This window comes from Elephantulus edwardii, unplaced genomic scaffold, assembly GCF_000299155.1.
Source record: "Elephantulus edwardii isolate Elephantulus edwardi_28Jun2011 unplaced genomic scaffold, EleEdw1.0 scaffold00032, whole genome shotgun sequence".
Taxonomy (NCBI): domain Eukaryota; kingdom Metazoa; phylum Chordata; class Mammalia; order Macroscelidea; family Macroscelididae; genus Elephantulus; species Elephantulus edwardii.
In genome coordinates this window covers 8358728-8379634 of record NW_006399782.1, presented here as the reverse complement: position 1 = coordinate 8379634, position 20907 = coordinate 8358728, and the positions used below count along the sequence as shown (strand labels likewise).

The 20907-nt window shown below is 39.7% G+C and overlaps 1 protein-coding gene across 1 annotated transcript in view; it reads left to right on the top strand.

Moving 5' to 3' along the window:
• PARP14 (poly (ADP-ribose) polymerase family, member 14) overlaps nucleotides 1-20677 on the top strand; it is a 58760-nt gene extending 38083 nt beyond the window's left edge. The window contains exons 11-17 of the mRNA XM_006884303.1: nucleotides 1153-1215; nucleotides 1531-1698; nucleotides 8509-8715; nucleotides 9019-9618; nucleotides 11241-11374; nucleotides 19890-20064; nucleotides 20388-20677. Coding sequence (XP_006884365.1) covers nucleotides 1153-1215; nucleotides 1531-1698; nucleotides 8509-8715; nucleotides 9019-9618; nucleotides 11241-11374; nucleotides 19890-20064; nucleotides 20388-20677 — 1637 coding nt within the window. The remainder of the gene's footprint in view (nucleotides 1-1152; nucleotides 1216-1530; nucleotides 1699-8508; nucleotides 8716-9018; nucleotides 9619-11240; nucleotides 11375-19889; nucleotides 20065-20387) is intronic.
• Nucleotides 20678-20907: the final 230 nt, after the last annotated feature.

Here is a 20907-nt window from a genome sequence, read left to right as displayed (position 1 = left end):
ATCTCCAGTACTAGTAATAAATTATTTTCTATTTGGTACCTTCTTTTTGTCCCTAGTTCAATCACCCGCCTCCTTTGCGTTATGCAGCTTCTCGGTGATCTATTAATGTGTTATCTCTCCCTTTTTTCAAATTTAAAATTATAATAGAAACACCATTGTAAAGGCACAAAAACACAAAGAGTGAAAAGTCTTCCAATGAGCCCCGTGTGCCAGCCATGAGATACGCTCCCTAGAAGCACATGTGTCTGGGACTCCTTTATTAATCCCCTAGTGTCTCTCACTACTTGTTTAGAGATGGCACAATTTATGTTCTGTAAAGACAACTCCGGAAATGTCAGTGAGTACAAATATCAAGTGAATGCAGGGGACCTAGGATGTTGTGAGCTACGAGGGGATTTGGGCTTCACATCCCCATCAGGCACAACTTGAAAGACTCTCACATTTCTTTGGTAGCAGATAGGCAGTTGGGAAACACTGATGAAGGGCATTCAAGGAGGGTTTACTTACAGCATATATGTGGACTGAGGATCAAATGAGTAGAGTAGAAAGAGGGTGAAGGCAACCATTGCGGAACAGCATTGGAAAATCAATTTGGAGAATATGTAGGGTAGCTATAAGTTGGATGCTTGCAGCTGTTTCTCCTCATTTTGATTGACTTCCAGGCTGAGCTTTACCTCTAATACTATAGCTACCACTATTTCCCTATTGTTCATAGAGTTTTCAGGGGCATGTTTTTTCAGAAGTGGATGGTCAATCCTGCTTTCCAGTCTGTAGGATAAGGTTTGCCTTGCTCTCCACACTTGCTCCAGCCCTGCCCATATATGACTGTATTAGCCCAGAGTTAGGAGAACCAGCTGGTGTCCAGTACAGGCAAGAAGCTGTTGCCCCACTGGGCCACAGCTACATCCATGTGAACACACCACTCTTGCCAACTAGGTTGCCAGGTGTTCCTTGGGTGGCTCCACTGCACTGAAGTTGCAATCTGAAGAACTGTGGAGTTCTCTTCTTGGTTGCCAGAAACACCCCAGGTTATGAGATTCATTGAGGATACCAAAAGCATTTAGATAATGGGACAACTGCTCTGATCCAAATGCACATCGGTATGGGTTATTTTTATTCACATTTATAACAACCTCGGGTTTTCTCATGTAGGGGTCTCCAAAGCCATTTTAGAAGGTGCTGGACCAGATGTGGAAGTGGAATGCTCTCTTCAAGGTAAGGCAGCTTACTGGCTTTATTTGTGGGTGACTAAATGTGGGAGGTTTTTGGAGAGGCTGGGAAACATGGGAGATAATCTCAAGACAGTCCTTAAATCATATGTTTACTAAAGAATCTGATTATAGAGAATTAGAAGTAATAATTAATAGTCCCTTTTAAAAGAAAGTAGTTACCCATGACTTATGTATGCATTAAAGACTCCAGATTTCTGGAGTCTTATATAAAATGCTTTTTTAACTGAACCAGAGATCTTGATTTCTCAACAGCCAGAATATGAGGTTAGCATCTAATTTTTCTTCATCTGTTTCCTAGTTCAACAGGGCAAACACAATTATATAATTACCAAAGGTGGACGTTTGAGGTGCAAGAATATTATTCATGTAATTGGAGGAAATAATGTCAAGAAATCTGTGACCTGCATTTTGCAAGAGTGTGAAAAATTGAATTATGAGTCCATTTGCCTCCCAGCCATTGGAACCGGTTTGTATCCCTGAGCTGTCAAGGCTCAATCCACAGGCATTTGCTTTCTCTTAAATTTGGAAATTCCTCAGACACCCAGCCAGAGTAAGAACAGGTTCCTCACCCATCCCAAGTATTTCTTGAGGGAAGAAGGAAAGTCTGTGGGTGGGTCATTTAAGAAAAATAAGGGGAAATAAAGACTGAAGAGAGTGCTAGGACTTTGATACAGAAGGAAGGGGAACAAGGGGAGGGGAGGACAGGGTGAAAAAAAGAAAGGCTAGCTATCACCTTTTTAAAAAAAATAGATATTTTAATGAAAGTTTATAGAAACTTCGATCTCCATTCATTCATTGTTGCACATTTTCCTCCATACTACCCCAGTTCATTTTTCTCTTTGGGAAAAAAAAAATTATTTCATTGTTGCACAATTTCCTCCCCTCTCCCCCCAGTCCACTTTACTATGTAGCTCTTATTCTGGACTATTGTCATGCAAATAATACCTATTCATATATTTCTTTTAAACAGTTTTTTCCCTCATCTGTTTCAATGCAGTGTCCATGATTTATCCCCTCTTTTCTTAGTTTGCCCTCATGTCAGTCCTATATTATAATGGTGGCATTACACAGTATTTGTCCTTTTGTGACTGAGATATTTCATTCAGCATAATGTCCTCTAGGGTTACCCGTTTTGTATATTTCATGAGGTCTTTTTTCAGTGCTGCATAGTATTCCATTGTGTGAATATACCACAGCTTCTCTATCCATTCATTTGTTGATGGACACTTCCCCCCCCCAAATAAAAAGGTTTTTATTCATTCTGTTATAGAGACTTGCTGACTTGAGTTGGCTGCATCCTGGAGTTCTGGGATATCACCCAAGAACATGGTTAAGCAAAAAGTACTTCCTCTTAATTGACTGCATAAATGCCAATCACCTGATTTTGGGAATCACTCTGGTGCTCCAGAGTCCACCTCCCTAGATTTGGGGCAGTAAGGATCTATCCAGTGAGATTCCATCAGTCTCCTTCATTTGTGAGGATACTGCTCATACCAATTGTTTTAGCCTCTCAGGACCAGGGGAAGATCAGAAAACAAAGCTTGGTCCTTTGGGCAATTGAAATTTTAGTGCCATACAGCCCTCGACGGTGGTGGGGTTTGGCGCCCATGATATCTGGGCAATGATGTGGCTGAGAAGAAGTTTGCTTTAGACACATTGAACTTTCTGTTTTTTGTGAGGTGTCATGCCATCATACATCAGGTCTTTGAATAGTTGTTGTCACTGCCTGACACACATTTCCATCCTCACTCATACTTCTTGTACATGGAAAATCTGTAATAATTTTTTTGGGTGGAGTGACCCAGTTTACATGTCACTTTTTTTGAGAAGCCTTTCTTGACTCTCTGTGGTACAGGGGGTTGATTTTAAAAATGGCTTTCCTAGTCCATTGGTTTGATTTCCATCACCGGGCTGAGTGGGGATATGCTAGTGATGTGAACGAGTTGAATTGTACCTTTTGGATGGCAATATGCAAATAGAGTGTGTAGTCTTTCCATGAGGGCATTGCCAGTTTTGCCATCCTGCCAAGTTTAAATTGAACAGATTCAGTGGCAGAAAGAAGCAGAGACTGCAGTGTGTGTCCTTTTGGGCCAGAGACTCCTATACTAGTCAGATCTGGATTCACGTGAGAGCAGCAGCAGCAGTGGAGAACTGGAGACTGATGTGAGACAGAGCTCTGTTGGAACTGCTACCTGACGGGCCAGAGTCAAGAGCCTTCACCCAAGCTTTCTTTAGACCTCTGTGTATATGTGTATTGTTGTGCTGTACCGTCAAGTCAGAAATGACCAATAGCTGACCCTCCAGCGGGTTTTCAGAGGCAGTAATGGAGGAGATTGCCCATTAGCTCTTGTCTTCTAATCTGTTCCTTTCTATATTTTTTCCACTTCCCTATATGTCCAACTTAACTGTTTATTTCTTAATTTCTTCCTCTGTCCCATCTCCTAGGGTGCTCTAGGGGAAGGAACTAGTGCTGCCAACCCAAAAGCAGGCAGTTTGAGTCCATCATCAGCTGCTCTGTGGGAGAAAGATGGGCATTGATCTTCCTGTGGTGTTTGGAGCCTCTGGACACCCACTGGACAGTCAGCTATGAGTTGTTTCCAACTCAAAGGCACACAACAACAACATCCTCTCTGCAGAGAGAACTGTTTATTCCCAGTGGGTCAGATTCCTCTCCTCACACAGGATCATCTTTGGAGGGCTGTTGATGGACACTTCATACTCTGTTCCATCTCGTACTCAACAGTCGGCTGGGTCTGCTGACCCAAGGGCATCTCTGTGGGAGCTTCTGAGTCAGTAGCACCAACTGGGCCAGAAACCCAGCTCTCCACCTTCCTCTTTTTTAGCTCACTTGCCACCTTTGAGGTTGTTTCATCAAAGTATGTAATGACTATGGGCTTCTCCTTGGATGAAGGGATCTGGTGGTACAGTCCAGAGCGAGTTCTACTGCTAACCTAATGACATTTCTCTGTAATATGGTGATACTTTGTGAGCCATTTTGTCAGGAAGCAGAACCTATGTGCATTTACTAGGATTTCCCGCTCAGTCCCTCATAGGAATTATAAGAGAGCTGGCTAGGTGTGGCATGTCCTCTTAGGCCTGAGGTGGAATGGAGCTGACTGGTTCCAGTGAGAGAGAATTCAGCTTTGGATCTGTTTTTCTGGTGCTCTAGAATTGATGTTTCTGATATTGGCTTTCTGTTGTGTTTTGTGCTGTTCTCAGCCTCATGAATAATGGATCTGAGTCTTGATCTATCCTGAGCCATCTTCATCTCTGACAAACTTGAGCCCATTGTTACAGTAACTGTCAATCTGTCTTGATGAAGGTTTTCCTCTCTTTCACTGACCCTCCACCTTTCCAAGTATCATGTCCTCTAAGGACTGGCCCCTCTAAACAATGTGCTCAAGATACTGTTTTCATGACCCTGGCTGCATTGTTTCCAAGACTTACTCATTCATTCTCTTGTCAATCCATGGGATATTCAGTACATTTCTCTGATATCCCAACTCAAAGGCCTCAGTGTTTATTCTGTCATCCTTAGTCATTGTACGATTTTCAGCTGCAAAACAAGTATTTGAAAAGACCATGGCTGAGTCAAATACACCTTAGTCTTTAAACTGACATCATGCTTCTTAACACCCTAGACAGGTTCTTGAAAAAATATTTTCCAATACCTCCTTTGATTTCTTTTTTTTTTTTTTACCTCCTTTGATTTCTTGACTGCTGCGTCTGTGGTGTTGATTGTGGATCCAAGCAAGATGAAATTGTTGACAATCTCATTCTTCTTTCCATCTATCATGATTTTGCCTACTGGCCCAGTGGTAAGGATTTTTGGAGAGTGAATTACTGAATTTTGTACAATCAATGGTTTATTCATTGAAAATACTTTTGTCTTCTTTTTTATTTTTTTGAAAATACCTTCTTAAAAATATACAAGGAGAAGCCCATAGTTATTACATACTTTGAAGGATGCTACGGGCAAAATCTTGAATGATCTAGGGAGAAGCAGAAGAAGATGGAGGGAATACAGAGTCACTGGACCAGAAAGAATTGGCTGATAGAGAACCGCTTCAGGAGGTAGCAGATGATCTGGTAAAAGAAGAATTTCTCACTGCACCAAAGGCTTTGGCATTCTAGATCCTCTCAAAACTTACTCTTAATAAATATAACCATCTTTGTCACATTCAAGACCTCCTATTCTGCTGATCCATATAAAACTTTTTGTAGTTCTCCATTCTTCTTCATAATATTCCTATGTGAAATTCTATGGTAACTTTATTATCTATTTTAAAAACCAGAATTTCTAACCCATTGTTTTCATTCCCCTTGCAGCATTATTCATCCCTAGTAGATTAAGCAAGATCTTGTCTTATTTGTCCATCTCTCTGACTTCCTTTTTTCCCTTCACTCCTTGTTGTTGTTATGTGCTGACGAGTGGCTTGTGACTCAGAGCGACCCTATGTAAAAGAGCCCTAAACCCTACTCTATCCTGTGCCAACCTCACCGTCTCTGAAACACTCACTCCCACCACCCCAATGACAGAATCGATCCATCTCATCGAGGGTCTTCCTCTCCTGCGCCGTCCCTCCACTCTCCCAAACATGAGTTCCCTCTCCAAGGACCAGTCTCTCTTTGCAACATGCCCAAAGTATGTCAGACAAAGCTTCAGAATCCTGGACTCCAAGGAGCATTCCAGCTTCCCCCTCTCCAGGACAAACCTGTTTGTTCTCCTAGCAGAGAACAAACAATTCTCTTTCTATCATCCATAGTCATTTTTCAACTCTCTGATGCATAGCAAGCAATTGTGAAGACTATGGCCTGTATCAGGCACACCTTAATCTCCAGCCTGACACCTTTGCTCTGCAGCACTTTGGAGAGGTCCCTGACAGCTGACTTTCCCAATGCAATTCATCTCTTGATTTCCTGGCTGCTGGTACGTACCAAAAGTGTTGACTGTGGAGCCAAGTAAATGAAAACTGTTAACAATCTCAATCTCTTCACCATCTATAATGATGTTACCTATTGGTCTAGTGGTGAGGATCTTTGTTATCTTGTGTTGACCTTCAATCCATATTGAAGGCTGCAGTCCTTGACCTTCTGCAGCAAGCGCTTCAGGTCCTCCTAAGTTTCTGCAAACAGGGTTATATACATAATTATATACTGAGATTATATATATGTGTGTGTATACACACACACACACACATAATGCTTCTGCTGATTTTTGTATAACAGTTTTAAAAAAAATTTTTGTATAACATAGCTTTCTCCTTCAGTTGTCCATAGTTCCATTCATGACTTCTCCTGTCACATCCTCAGTTTCCTAAATACTTGACTGATAACCTGCCCTGTGCTGGAATATGGTAAATGTTTCTGTTCTTGTGTGCCATTTAGACAGAACTGTAGGTTTTCAAAGGCAGTTAATCACACAGGCGAAGACTTCCCATCTTTCTCCCACAGAGCAGCTGGTGGATTTGAACTGTGTACCTTTGAGTTGGCAGCACAACTCCTTACCACTAACCCACATACACACACACAAGTTTATAGAGAGTGAATAAATGTACTTGAATACTTCTTTTAAATATCATATACCTGGATATCATGATTTTGTAAAGGATAATTTTCCTCTTGATCACATAATACAAAAAGCAGAGCAAACTTAGTTAGCTTTATATGGATACTTCCCACAATCATCTACTTAGCTAAGTCAAAGACATCTCTTCTTATTTTCTGCAGGAATGAATGGTGGTATCTCAACAAGGATAACCCAAGAGGGGCATTTCATTGCTTATGATTATGTGCAATGCAGGCTGCCATTCATACGGAACCATCTCCATTGCTGGAAATTGGCTTTTCATAATCTTACCTGAGTAGTGGCTGACACAGCTTGAGAAAGAGTGTAGGGAGCATGCTGACTACAGGAAAGGACTTGCTCAGGGCGGCAATCTTGAAGCCAGAGAGACAGCTGAAATGTTACTAGTTGTGAGAAGTAAGACTTTCTAGAGGCTCTTGAATAACTTGTGTGCAAACAATTACAAATTAAATCACTGGGGCTTCTGGTTTCTTCCAAAATTAACTTGTTTCATTGAGATTTGAGTGAGAGTTACAGGAAAATTAGCTTTACATTCAGCCATTCATTCATATTTTATGACAATTTAACACCTACATGGCAACCACATACCTTCTTACCTCTTCCTTGTGATTCTCATTTCCATTAATCTTTTTATTCTATCCCTTCTTGCTTTCTGAGATTTATCCCTGAGCAAATACTGCCCTTTTGAGAGTGTTGTTGTTGTTGTTATTGTTGTTGTTGTTGTTGTGTGCCACTGAGTCAACTGCTACTCAGAGAGACCTTCTGAACAACGGAACTGAAACCTGTGCCATCCTCACCATCTCCAACACACCTGAGCCCATTGCTACAGTTATTTCATCTTGTTGAGGGTCTTTCTATCTTCTTTGACCTTTCCGAGAATGATGTCCTTCTTCAAGGACTGGCCCCTCCTAAAAATATGCCCAAAGAATGTGAGATGAAGTTTCACCATCCTTGCTTCCAAGGAGCACTCTGGTTTCACTTTTTCAAAAACAGACTTGTTTGTTCTCTTGGCATTTCATGGGATATTCCCAACACCACAGACTACAACTCAAAAGCATCAGTTCCTCTGTCATCCTTAGTCATTGTCTAAACTTCAGATGCATAGCCAGTCCTTGAGAAGATCATGGCTTGGATTAGGCATAACTGAGTTTTTAAGCTATCATTGTATTTTGGAGAGGTCCCATATAAATTATGTATAGCCAAATCAAATGATGGCTAAGATAAAATACCTTGTTTTACTTTTTAAAGAACTTGCCATTTCAGGATACATGCACATTTGCATTTTATATTTATTTATATTTAGTTTATGTATATATTTATATTTACATTTATATTTTGAGGATACTAGATCTAATGAATAAAATTTACCTCTGTTCAGTATAGGAAGGAGGAATACAGTGAACATAGTGAGATTAGCTGAGTTGAGCAGATAGGAATGTAGACACCAGTGATTTGGTTTCAGGTTGTTTGTTCATTGATAAAGTTTTGGTGTCTTGATATCCTGTACCAACCACTCCCCATTACATATAATACTTGAAAACTGGCTGTTGAGGCATTGGTAGAACATTTGACAGTCATGAGTGTTAGTGAGTGGGCATTTGCTCTATGATAATTGTAATCTCTCCTTACTTTTCAATATTTTCCACTGAATCTTTTGTTTTGAGTCATTTTTAGAAATTCTTTTTCTAGGGAGTGCCAAGCAAGACCCAGATATAGTTGCTAAAGCTATGATGGATGCCATTGAAGAGTTTATCCAGAAAGGATCTGTCCATTCTGTGAAGAAAGTAAAAGTTGTTATCTTCCTGCGTCAAGTCCTGGATGTCTTTTATACCAACATGAAAAAAAGAGAAGGGTCTCCATTTTCTCCTCAACCATCGAGGCTGTCTAAATTTGCATGTAAGTTGTTGATTTTCATGATTTCCATCTTTCTAATATTGATTCCAGGGAACTCTGGTGGCCTAGTAGGTAAGGAATTGTGCTGCCAACCCAAAGGCAGGTGGTTTGAATCTACCAACTGCTCCTAGGGGGGAATGGGCAATCTCTTCCTGAACAGTTTATGATCTCTTAAAACTCACCAAAGCATCAGCAGTGGGTTGATACGAACTTGTTGGAAATGAATGAATGAATGTAATGAATGAGTAATGTACACACTACATGCAAAACACCTAAAAGTCCCTTTTTGGGTTTTGTTTGTTTTAGCATTTTTAGGTTTGTCACGACAACCTAAAAAAAACCCAAGTCCTATGGTTTTAAAAAAAGAAGCAGAATCAGCAGTTTTCCAGGTGTGTGGTGACAATGAAAGAAATATAAGAAACGCTATCTCCTGGATTCAAGATCTGATTGAAAAGGAACAGTTTACTTACACCAATGAAGATGAGTGTATCAGAGACTTTGATGAAAAGAATGATCAGGAATTGAAAACACTGCAGAAGACCTTAAATATTGACCTTTTCCTGGACTACCAGAAACCTTTGATTAAGGTTTGTGGAATTACCAGGGATGTCATGACAGCTTCACGTATGATCGAGGATATAATCAAGAGAGTTAGAGGAGCCAAAGAACAGGAATCTCAGGCTAACTGTATCAGTGAATTTATAGAATGGCAGTATAATGACAACAACACATTTTGTTCATTTGACAAAATGACAAACCTGCAGTTGGAGAATGCAAAAAGAGCAAAGCAAAAGACAGTTAGTGTCAAAATTAAAAATCAGAGCTACACTGTGGACTTACATACACGCACTGCTACAAGTGCAAATGGACACAGCTTACCTGTTCAGCGCCTCTGCAAATTTGAAGGTAAGTTAAACTTTTATCCTTGTAATCCATTATTTTATATCTACTTTTGACATTTTTGTGCTGACATCAATATTTTACTTAAGCAAATAAAACTCAAGTATGTTTTGTAAAGAATACATTTAAAACTTGGCCTCTGACTTTGAACTTGTGTTAAGACCCGGACAATACAGTTTGGACATATTCAACAGTCCAAGGATGACTGTCTCAATGGTGACATTAGCTAACCTTCCATTTGTTCTTGTCCCTATGGGGAGCTCTGATGGCCTAGTCTGTAGGGAGTTTTACTACTAATCCATAGGCTTCACCTATTAGGCGATTCAAATCCAAGAGTGGCCCCACAAGAGAAAGATGAACAATCTCTTACTGTTTAATTTACAGTCTTGGAAACCCAGTTGAGGGTGTTATGAGTCAGTCCCAACGCCACAGCAATGAATTTTGAATTCTCTGTGGTTTACAAGCTTCTCAGCATTAGTTGTTCTGGGGAGGTCAAGGGAGGGAAATCCAGGGACTTAAAAAAATTGGACCATGGCTTTCTCAAAGAAAGGGGCAGCAGAGCAGAAAATGGAGAGGCTGATCAGGATGTGAACTCTCCTCTCTTCCTGTGACTGATGAACAGGGGAGGATCAGGAACATTTGTGGTCCTCTCTCAGAATTAACCTCAGCCCTGAGCATAAAGTGCCACGATACGTCCATCAAATGACAGCTTTAGATTCTCAGAATGGACCTACCCCATAAGATAAGAGTGTCTGCATTGTGTAAATAGCCTTTCTTGCCTTTAAATCCCATTTAAACTAGTCATTTGGCTTTCTGCATACTCTAATCAACACTTGTCATTTTAGTGGAAATGAATTCCTTAGACTCTAAGAAGTCCTGGGGACCTCAGTATTATCTTGCTTAGCAGAGAAGGGAACAGAGCTGCCACCACAGCCTACCAGTCATCCCATCCAGTGCTTAAGGACACTGTGAAGAGTAATGACTAGATTGTGGAGGTGGTGGGTTCTGGCAAAAACTCATGTAAGTGTAAACAAAAAAGTAGTGGCTGTTTATTTAAAACATGGTAGGGAAGGAATTTGTTACAGTATTAAATTATGCTAGAGGTTGACTAAAATGTGCAGTCAAGTTATATTTCACCAGGAGTTCTCAAATCTTGGAGTGCTCTGGACACCTCCATATGATTCCCAAGAATGTAAATCCTAACAGATTACCCATATTTCTCCCTGAGAAAAGTTGATGGATTTGAACCACCAGAGGTGCATGCCCTTTGGCTTGGTAATGCAACTTGCTACAGACTATGTTCTCTTCTCAAATCTTAGGATGATCACAACTTATTAAGGTGCAAGTAGCTAGGTAGGTTCCACCTCCGAAATTCAGATTCAAGGGATCTATGTGGTTGGATTTTTTGTTTGTTTCTTTTAAAAACAATTATTTCTTTTCATTTTGCTATCAATTATCTTTGGAAAATATTCTACTAGAAAGAGAAAGGAAATTTTTCATGAAATAGAATTAAGAGATTGCAAAGCAAAAATACAGATGATACTCAGCTTTACAAAGCATACGAGGAATGTGGAATATGTAAACAAGTCTTCCGGGTTTGAAAGAATCCTTAAATGTCTACTTTGCAGTTGAGACCCCCACAAACTGGACTGATATGAAGCAGCAGACTTCCTGTGTGGTGAAGCTACAGCCTGGTAATCCTGAGTATAACATTGTGGCCAACAAGTTTAATGAGTCTTGCTCCAACTTCAGAATAGTGAAGGTGAGTGTTCTGTGGAAATAGAACCTCTGAGTGGTGGGAATAAATGGTATAATGGTCTTGTTGCTATTGTTGGTAGGTGTCGTTGAGTTGTGTACGACTCATGGCAACTCCTGGACAATCAATCTGAACTTTGTCCTATCCTGTCCCGTCCTCATCATCTGTGATATACTTAAGCCCATGGCTAAAGCTGCTGTGTCAATCCATTTTGTTGAGGGTTTTTCTCTCTTTGGCCCACCCTCCTCCTTTTCAAACATGGAATTCTTCCCCATGGACTCCTCCTCACAGTGTCCAAAATATGTGAGACAAAGCTTCACCATCCGTGCCTCTAAGAAACCCTTTGGCTGCACTTTCTCCAAGACATAGTCGTTTGTTCTTTTGGTAGTTCATGGGATATTCAGTACTCTTCTCCAACACCACAACTCAAAGATATCTATTCTTTTTACCTGTATAGACATATTTTCATTCACTTTCTAACACAGTTTTTAAAAAATATTTTATTTTACATTGGTTTGCATACAAAATTCATATACATTATATTTTATTAATGTACATTATGTTTCACATATTTTATTATTCATACTGTGTTTCATACAGTCATTCATATATACATTATGTTTTATAAAATCTATCACCATTGAACTATACTTACTATTACCCTGTCTTTTCAGGTCCCCACTGGATCTTTCCTAATTCCTTCACCCCACATTCCACCCACCAAATTCTATTATCCTAGCGAACCTCCCCATTTTTCACCCCTTTGCTCTCTCCTTCCCTTTTGCTAACACAATTTTTTACCTTGAATTATACTTTTATGATAATTTGGATTTTTATTTGTACGCACGTCACTATAAATTAGTGAGATATCGTCTCTTCTCCCCACCCGCACTCCGTTTTGTTGTTGTGAATATACACAGTAAAACATTTTCCACATGTACAATATAGTGACAGTGATTGTATTCATCAGGCTGTGCCACCATTCTCACCTTTTCTGAGCTCTTCCTTCTCCATTATTTCAGTGTCTTTTTTTTTTCTATAATTATATTTTATTAATTTTCATAAACATTTACAGAGATTTTGGGCCTCCACTCACTCATTGTTGCACTATTCTCTCTACCCTCCTCCCAGTTTGTTCTTGTCCAAATGCCACAGTGCTTGTCAAAGCCAGTTCTGATTAATCTTGTCAGTGTGTCCTTTGCCATTCCCTATCACTCCTCTCTGAGAGAGACTTCACCCTGAGTCATAAGGAAAAGGGGACGGCGTATTCTCTTAGCTACTTCCTGCTGAAAAGGGACGCTGTGGGTTTCAGGGTGAAGATCTTCTCTCACTACTCTAAAGGGCCCCTTTGGCAGTAGGAAACACATAGACTATTATGGAGACTGATTTTGGAATTCAGATGCACTCTTATTGATTGTGCTTGGCTGTACATGTACATATCCTTGAAGATGTATCATGGGGGTGTTGCAACCTAGAAGACACAAATTTGACTAACAAGTTATAAGTACATGAGTCCAAAAATTATGGAAAAGTAAAAGAAAAGATTCTTTCATTGTTTTACAAACCCTCCCCCAGGTCCCCTCCACCATGCAGCCCTCGCTCTAGTCCCCTGTGATGACAGAAATACCCAGTTACATCTCTCTTTTAAACGGTTCTCTCCCTCCTCTGTTTCAGTGCAGTATACATTATTGAACCCATCTTACTCAGTCTCTCCCCAGCCCCAAGGACAGTCCCATTCTACAACAGATTTCAGTGTCTTTTAAGGTTCCTGTCTAATCTTTGGAGTTGTTTGCTGTTGTCACTTTGATCTCATACTCATTCACTCATTGCCATTGAGTTAGAACTAACTCACAGGCTGCGAGTTACACAGGAGGAAATTTCCCATCTTTCAGAGCTGCTCATGGATTCAAATGACTGGAGAGGCTCAGCCTTTTTGTTAGCAGTGAAACTCCCTATGGAACCTATGCATAGAGATAATTCTTAAAAGAGCATAATGCTCAAAGTAGATAGATTTTACTAGTTAATCTAAACTATAATTTGACTTTAAGAAGACTTTAAGAGTAACTTTGGCTTGAGTTTTAAGGATTATTTCAGGGTAATCATTCCAGGGATTAACTCAACCCCCTTTACTCCAGAAAGTATGGCAGTTATGAAACGTTGAAGTTCTGTTTTCTATCTTTCCCTTTTTGACCAGAATCCTTCTATAGACTCTGATGAAAATATTCAGTAATGCTAAGTGGGCACTACCCAGTTCTTCTGATCTCATGGCAGAGTAGGGAGGAACTAACCACACATTTTATGGAAGGAATTTTATGTTTATGGGAGGAACTAACCACACATTTCAGAGTCATAGATTCTCTACTTGTTCTGCTTGTTTCTGATGAATAAAAGACCAACTGTCATGTCTTGGAAGGCTCCTTACAAGTTTTTTAGACCCAAGGCACTATGCAGAAACCTAGGAAACAGAACCGCTATCTATGTTATTAGGCCAATTCGATTGGGTGAACCATGACCCCAAACCTTCAATAAGCAGCCTCAGCAGCAAATTTTTTTATTTTAAAAGGTGGTACAGCTGTAAAGATATCTATTGAACCACTATTCCCTCCTTTCACATGTTCCTATTGTTCATCTTGTCTATCTGCTTATAAATGAATGTGCATTATTGTTGATATTACAAGATTGTCTAACATACAACTTTACTCAATTCAGCTTCTTATGGTGTACAACTTATTGACAGCAATTACAGTCATCAGCTGTGCAACTCTACCTGCAATCAACGAATGTTTCCGTCACTGTTAGCCTTTTCAGGGGAGCTCTGCAGGTGTAGTCGCTAGGGAGTTGTGCTACTAACCCACAGATGCTGCCTCTCCAATGGTCTGATGGTTTGAATGCAACAGCAGCTTCAAAGGAGAAAGAGAAGCAGTCACCTCCTATTTGGTTTGCTGTCTTGAAAACCCACTGGAGTGTCAGCTATGAGTTGGTTCTGACTCAGCAGTGACTTAAGTCTTCCATTCTTCCTACCTTTACCCCTGATAACCACGAATAAATATTGGTCTCTATACATTTAAATTTCTTGTTTTTTTTATATAAGTGAAGTCATGTCATATTTGTCCCTTTGTGATTAACTTCACTAAGTAGGCCCATTCTCCTCCAGCTTTGTCCATATTATAGCATGTTATGTCTGTATTTCCTCTACTAGTTACAGTTTGCACATCTATTTTGAATTTGTTTTTATTTGGGGTGTGAAGCATGGAACATGTGGGTTTTTTGCACACAGAATTCTAGCTTTCCCAGGATTTGGACATCGAAGTGTAGAGTTGTTTCTGAACTTTTAGTTCTGTTCCATTGGTCTGATTGTTATACCAGTACCAGGCTGCTTTGGGTACAGTAAAATGTACTTGAAAATCAGGAATTGTGAATCCCCCTACTTTGTCTTTCTCTTTCAGCACTGTTAATAATCTGTGGCTGTTTGGTGCCTCTTGCCATTTCACATAAGGTTGAGGGTTGGATTTGCCAATTTTTGTAAAGGAAATTGAGCATTTTGATTGGCATTGCCTTGACTCTCTAGATCATTTTGGGTAGTACTCACATCTTAGCAATACTGTTTTCCAACCCAGAAACACAGAACATCTTTCCATTTATTTAAGTCTTCTTTCTTTTTAGGAGTGTTTTACAATTTTCTTTGTGTAGTTCTTCATATATCTTGTTAGACTTTGTCATTGTCATCAAGTGCCGTCGAGTCGTAGGCAACGCATAGCAACCCTATGAATGAAAGTCCTCGACACTTGCATGACTTTCATCCTTTTTCCAGGTTCATAGGGTTTCTGGAAGCAAGCTGTTAAAGAAGTGGATGCCACTCCTGTTTCCAATGTTAGACTTATTCCCAGATATTTTATTTTCTAAGATGCTATTGTAAATGGAATTGTTTGCCTGATCCTTATTTCAGACTTCTTATTGTTGCTGTATAAAAACTAACTACGTTTTGTTCACTTTGTGTCTTCAGTTTTTTGAAATTCTTCTATTATCTCTAGACATTTTCTTGTGGACTCTTTGGGATTTTTCTATATAGGATCATGTCATTGTTACATGCCCTCAAGTTGATGATGACTCATAACGATCCTATGACGAATCCATCCGAACCTTGCCCTGTCCGTGCCATCCTCACCGTCTCTGAGGTGCTCGAGCACATTGTTACACTCACTGTTTTAAATCCTTCCTCTCATTCTCTAACCTTACACCTGTAGGTCTTGTCTTTCTCCAAGGACTGGCCCCTCCTGACATTTCCTAAGTATGTGAGAGGGAGTTTCACCATCTTTAGCACTAGGGAGCACCCTTGTTACACTTCCTCCAAGACAGACTTGCTCTTTTGGCAATCCAGGGGGATATTCAGTATTCTTATCCGACACAATTCAAAGGCATCAATTCTTCGGCCTTACTTATTCATTGTCCAACTTTCACATACTTAGAAAGCAACTGAAAATGTCATGTCTTGGATCAGGTGCACCTTAATCTTTAAACTTACAGTCTTGCTCTTTAGCTCTTTGGAGAAGTCATTGACAGATTTTCCCAGTGAGACACATCTTTTCTTTTTTTAAAATTATTTTTATATGTTTATTCACAAAATTCAAATTCACTGTTTTCCAGAACAGATTCTTCCAATTTATCTCACCCTCCCATCAAATTGTACCCCATGATTAATTCCTCTCCCCCGCACATCCTCATCCCTCTTTTTCCACCCTCCCCTCCCCCCTTGGATCCTTATACTCATTCTACAATAATGGTTTTATAGCAACACATCTTTCTTTGACTGCTACTACCATTAGTATTGACTGTGGATCCAAGTAAAAGAAAATCATTTACAGCTTCCATCTTTTCCCATCTAACATGAGAAAAATGGCCCAGTGGTAAGGATCTTTGTTTTCTTTGATACTAAGATGAAATCCATATTGGACACAGTGGTCTTTGATCTTCTGCAGCAAGCACTTCAAGTCTTCCTCACTTTCTGCAATCAACATTGTGCCATCAGCATAATATAGATGTTGATGAGTCTTTCTCCAATCTTGATGTCACATTGTTCTTCATAGTCTGGCTTCTTGAATGATTTACTCAGCATAGAGATTGACTAAGTAGGGAGAAAAGATACAACCCTGATGCACAATGTCCCTGATTTAAACCATGTAGTGTCCCTTTGGTCTGTTTGGACAACTGCTTCTTGATCTAGAAACAGGTTTCACATGAGCACTCTGGGATTCCCATTCATCTCAATTTTATCCCTAACCTGTTATGATCTACACAGTCAAACGCCTTTGCATAATCAATACAGTATAAGTCAACATCTTTCTGGTATTCTCAGCTTTCAGCCAAGCTATATCTAATATTGTTGCTATTGTTGTGTACTGTTGAGTCGGAACCAACCCCATAGTAGATTTTCTGGTGGGTTTGCAGAGGCAGTTAATCACACGAGGGATTGCTCATCTTTCTTCCTCAGAGCAGCTGGTGGCCTTGGACTGTGTCCTTTTGGGATTGCAGCGAAGCTTCTTGCCACTAGGTTACCAGAACTCCCTAGATCAGCAGTAATATCCCTGGTGCCACAGCCTTTCCTGATTACAGACTGAATTTCTGGCAGTTCCATGTAGATGTACTATAGTGATTTTTAAATAATCTTCAGCAAGATACCATTTGCATGTAATATGAATGTTACTGTTATAAAATTTTTCACATTCTGTTGGATCACTTTTTTAAATAGCCAATTATTTTTTAAATAGATTTATATAATTAGAAAAAGGTATTTATTTATCTACATATTGTCATTTCTGGTGCTGTTTATTTTTCTGTGTAAATTCGGAATTGTATCTGGTGTCACTGCCTGTCTGAATACTCCCTCTTATAATTCTTGCCGTACAGTTCTACTGTTATTTACTTTTGCATGTTTGAAAGTCTTTAACTTGTGAATATATTTTCACTAGTTATAGAATTTCTAACTGCAAAAGTTGGTAGAAATCTTCTATTTCCTCCTCTTTGGCTCTGGTTGTTGGTGCATATATCTGAATGATAGTGGGATTCACTGGACTTCCTTGTATGCTTCCTTGTATGGGTATTTTCCTTTCACTCACAACATTGTATTTCAAGAGGAATCTAGAAATTACTTTTTTAAAATAGTTTTTTAAAAATAGTTTTTTAACTATGAAAGCTACCCCATTTTTCTTCACCTTTTCATCTCCAGCATAGTAGATCATATGCCCATCTGATTAAAAATGTCCCATGCCAAACCATCTTACTTCGTCAATATTTATGTGTTCCATTTCTTTCTTAACAATGTCCAATTTTTTTATATTCGTGCTTCTCACGTTCCACGTTCCAATCACTATAGTGTCTGTTTACAACTGTTCCTCTTTCTTTATGTTTCCATATTTGAGGTCTCAGCCTCAGTTGCCCTATCTACTAGTTTGAACGGCTCTATTTTACATAGGGTTTTTGACGGCCTGTTACTTCAGAAGTGGATGGCTAACCCTTCTTCCTAGTCTGTCTTAATTCGAATGCTCAGATTTACAACAGTATCTGACAGAAAAGCATTTTATAGCAAGGAGTAAATGAAAGACATTTCCCCAATTATAGATGCAACCAATAGATTCAATATTGCTCCCTGCCCTTGGCACATGTGTTGACCCACCCCTTTCCCTGCTTCACTGGCATCCCCTTCCACTCCAGCCTATGTCATTCAACACTTCTCTCGCCCTATCCAGCCCTTGATATGATGGCTTAGGTTTCAAGCCTTCTGGGCTTCTGTGATTCTGAACATGTCACGCTGTTGCCAGTCTCTTATGCTGCGGCAAGTATCTCTCTTGAGTTTAGGGGTCTCTACTAGGTACTAGTATTAGGGAAGCCTTCATCTCTCAGATGGTTCTGAGAAGAAGTCTTTTGCCTTGAACTTCTGCTTCAGGACTGACTTCTTGTGGCTTAGTGTATCTTCTCTTTCATTTGCAGCATGCTGCTGTCCACAAGATGGTAGTTTCCCAGGAGAGGGCAATGTGTCCTCTAGATCTGGTATTTAAGTGTTATTTTCTTGGTCCAAGGGCCCAAACTAATTAAGCATTCAGGCCCTGCCTGCTGGAATTCTGAGAATGTTCATTTATCTTGCATTGAATGTGGCCAGGGTAAAGTCTCCTGCCTCTGTGCTCTGTCCCAAAACTATTTAAGCATTCAGGCCCTCTCCAGAGTACTGAAGAGCAATGATGTCAGTCTGGCGACTAAGGTGCACCTGATCAGGCCATAGTCTTCCCAATTACTTGCTGTGCATCAGAAGCTGGACAACAATTAGGGATGATAGAAGGGGAATTGATGCCTTTGAGCTGTGGTGCTGGATAATTGAATATACCGTAGACAGCTAGGAGAACAAACAGGTATATCCTAGAGAGGGCGAGACCAGGCTGCTCCTTGGAGGCAAGGTTTCTAAAGCTTCATCTGACATACTTTGGACATGTTGCAGGGAGGGGCCAGTCCTTGGGGGGAGCATCATGCTTGGGAGGGTGGAAGAGAGAGAGAAAGAGAGAGAGGAAGAGAGAGGAAGATCCTCGATGAGATGGATTGACTCAGTGACGGGTATTGGGAGTAAGAGTGTCAGAGACAATAAAGTTGGCACAGGATAGAGAAGGGTTCAGAGCTGTTGTATATAGGGTCTCTATGAGTTGCAAGTGATTGCACAGCACAAAATAACAACAATGTATAGAATGCTAAGATGACTTTTTTCCCTCTGTAAAGATGTTGTTCTTCAATCTTATTGTTTACATTGCTTCCACCAAGAAATCTCATTCTTACCTCATTCCTCTATACTATGCCTCTGTTTTTTACATGATATATTTTTTTGTCATTGATTTTGAATAATTTGAATATGATATTCCTTGGGGTTCATCCTTGTCTTTTTAGTTCAATGAGTCTCTTGTTTATAGAACTCTTGAAATAGAAAATACTTAAGTCATTTCATCTTAAAATAATTGTCTTTGTAGTTTTGTTTCATTCAGATTTAGGATTTCCTTTTCTAAGTTTTATTTTTAACATTAGATTTGAAATATGTAAAAGATTTCCTTAGTTAAATAATCAAAAGTATATCCTAAGTTATAATTAGTGAAATTTCTTTTCTCCCTTTTTTACTCCATTTTTACCCATTCCATAAATATAATAAATTCATTTAATTTCTGGTTACTTTTTGTGTGTTTCTTATATGAAAGAGAACACAATAAGTTTCTCTTCTATAACTGGCGTTCAAAGTATTTAAGAGTCTAAACTGTTCCCCTGTGCTACATTTTTAAAAAATTAGGAATTAAATTGACATTCTTCCCAAGGTCTATTTTAGAAATCTCTGAAAAATTAAAGGATTCCTGAATGCAGAAAGCTGCCATCTGGTATTGAATTTGCTCCCCATTATAATTTTAATTATGATAAATAGTGGTCCTTTTCATTTGCTGCTTTGACAAGTGCTTTTGTCAGTGACAAGTTGTTTTTTCTCCCATGTGGTAATTTGTAGATTGAGAGGGTCCAGAATCCAGATCTCTGGAATTGCTACCGGGCAAAGAAAAAAACCATGGACGCCAAGAATGTTCAGACTTCTAATGAGAAGCTCCTCTTCCATGGGACAGATGCAAGTTCAGTGCCATATGTCAATCAAAATGGCTTTAACCGCAGTTACGCTGGCAAAAATGGTAAGGGAGTGAGCGGCCTGGCTTCTCCCAGTGAAGGTCAGCCTCCAGAACCCAGGCTGGCGTGTGACAGCGGGGTGACACCATACTCACGCATGGGCTGGGTGGGTGGCTTATCGCAGCAAAGCTTCAAGGTAGGACACACTGTTGCAACCCAGCCTGGGTAGAGGAATTTATTTTTTTTAAAAAACAAACAAAACAAAATGCTGTTAGGAAAATAAGAGGCTTTAGAGAGACAAAGTGAATATTATTGGACATACTGGTTTGCGATTCCAAATTTTACACCAAGGTGAAATGCTTAAAATGTTTTGTTTTTCTTGTTACAGCTGTGGCATATGGAAAGGGAACCTACTTTGCTGTCAATGCCAGTTACTGTGCCCGTGACACATACTCCAGACCAGATGTAAACGGGTTCAAGTATATGTACTACGTGCGGGTCCTCACTGGAGTTTACACGCATGGAGATAGTTCCTTAATTGTGCCTCCTTCAAAGAACCCTCAGGATCCTACTGACCAGTATGACACTGTCACAGATAATGTACAAAACCCAACTTTATTTGTTGTTTTTTATGACTACCAGGCTTACCCAGAGTACCTCATTACTTTTACAAAATAGTATTTTAGCTTCTTTCCCAAAAAGAAATACACAGAGCTACATTTGCTGCAATCCCAAAGGTACTTACTTGGTTCAAATCCACCAGCTGCTCCATGGGAGAAGGATGGGCAATTCACTGCCTCTGAAACCCATCAGCTATGGGTCAGTTCTGACTCTGTGACGACACACAGTAACAGCAACATGTAAAACAAGATTTTAGCTTTTTTTCTTGTAATAGATTTTGGGATTTT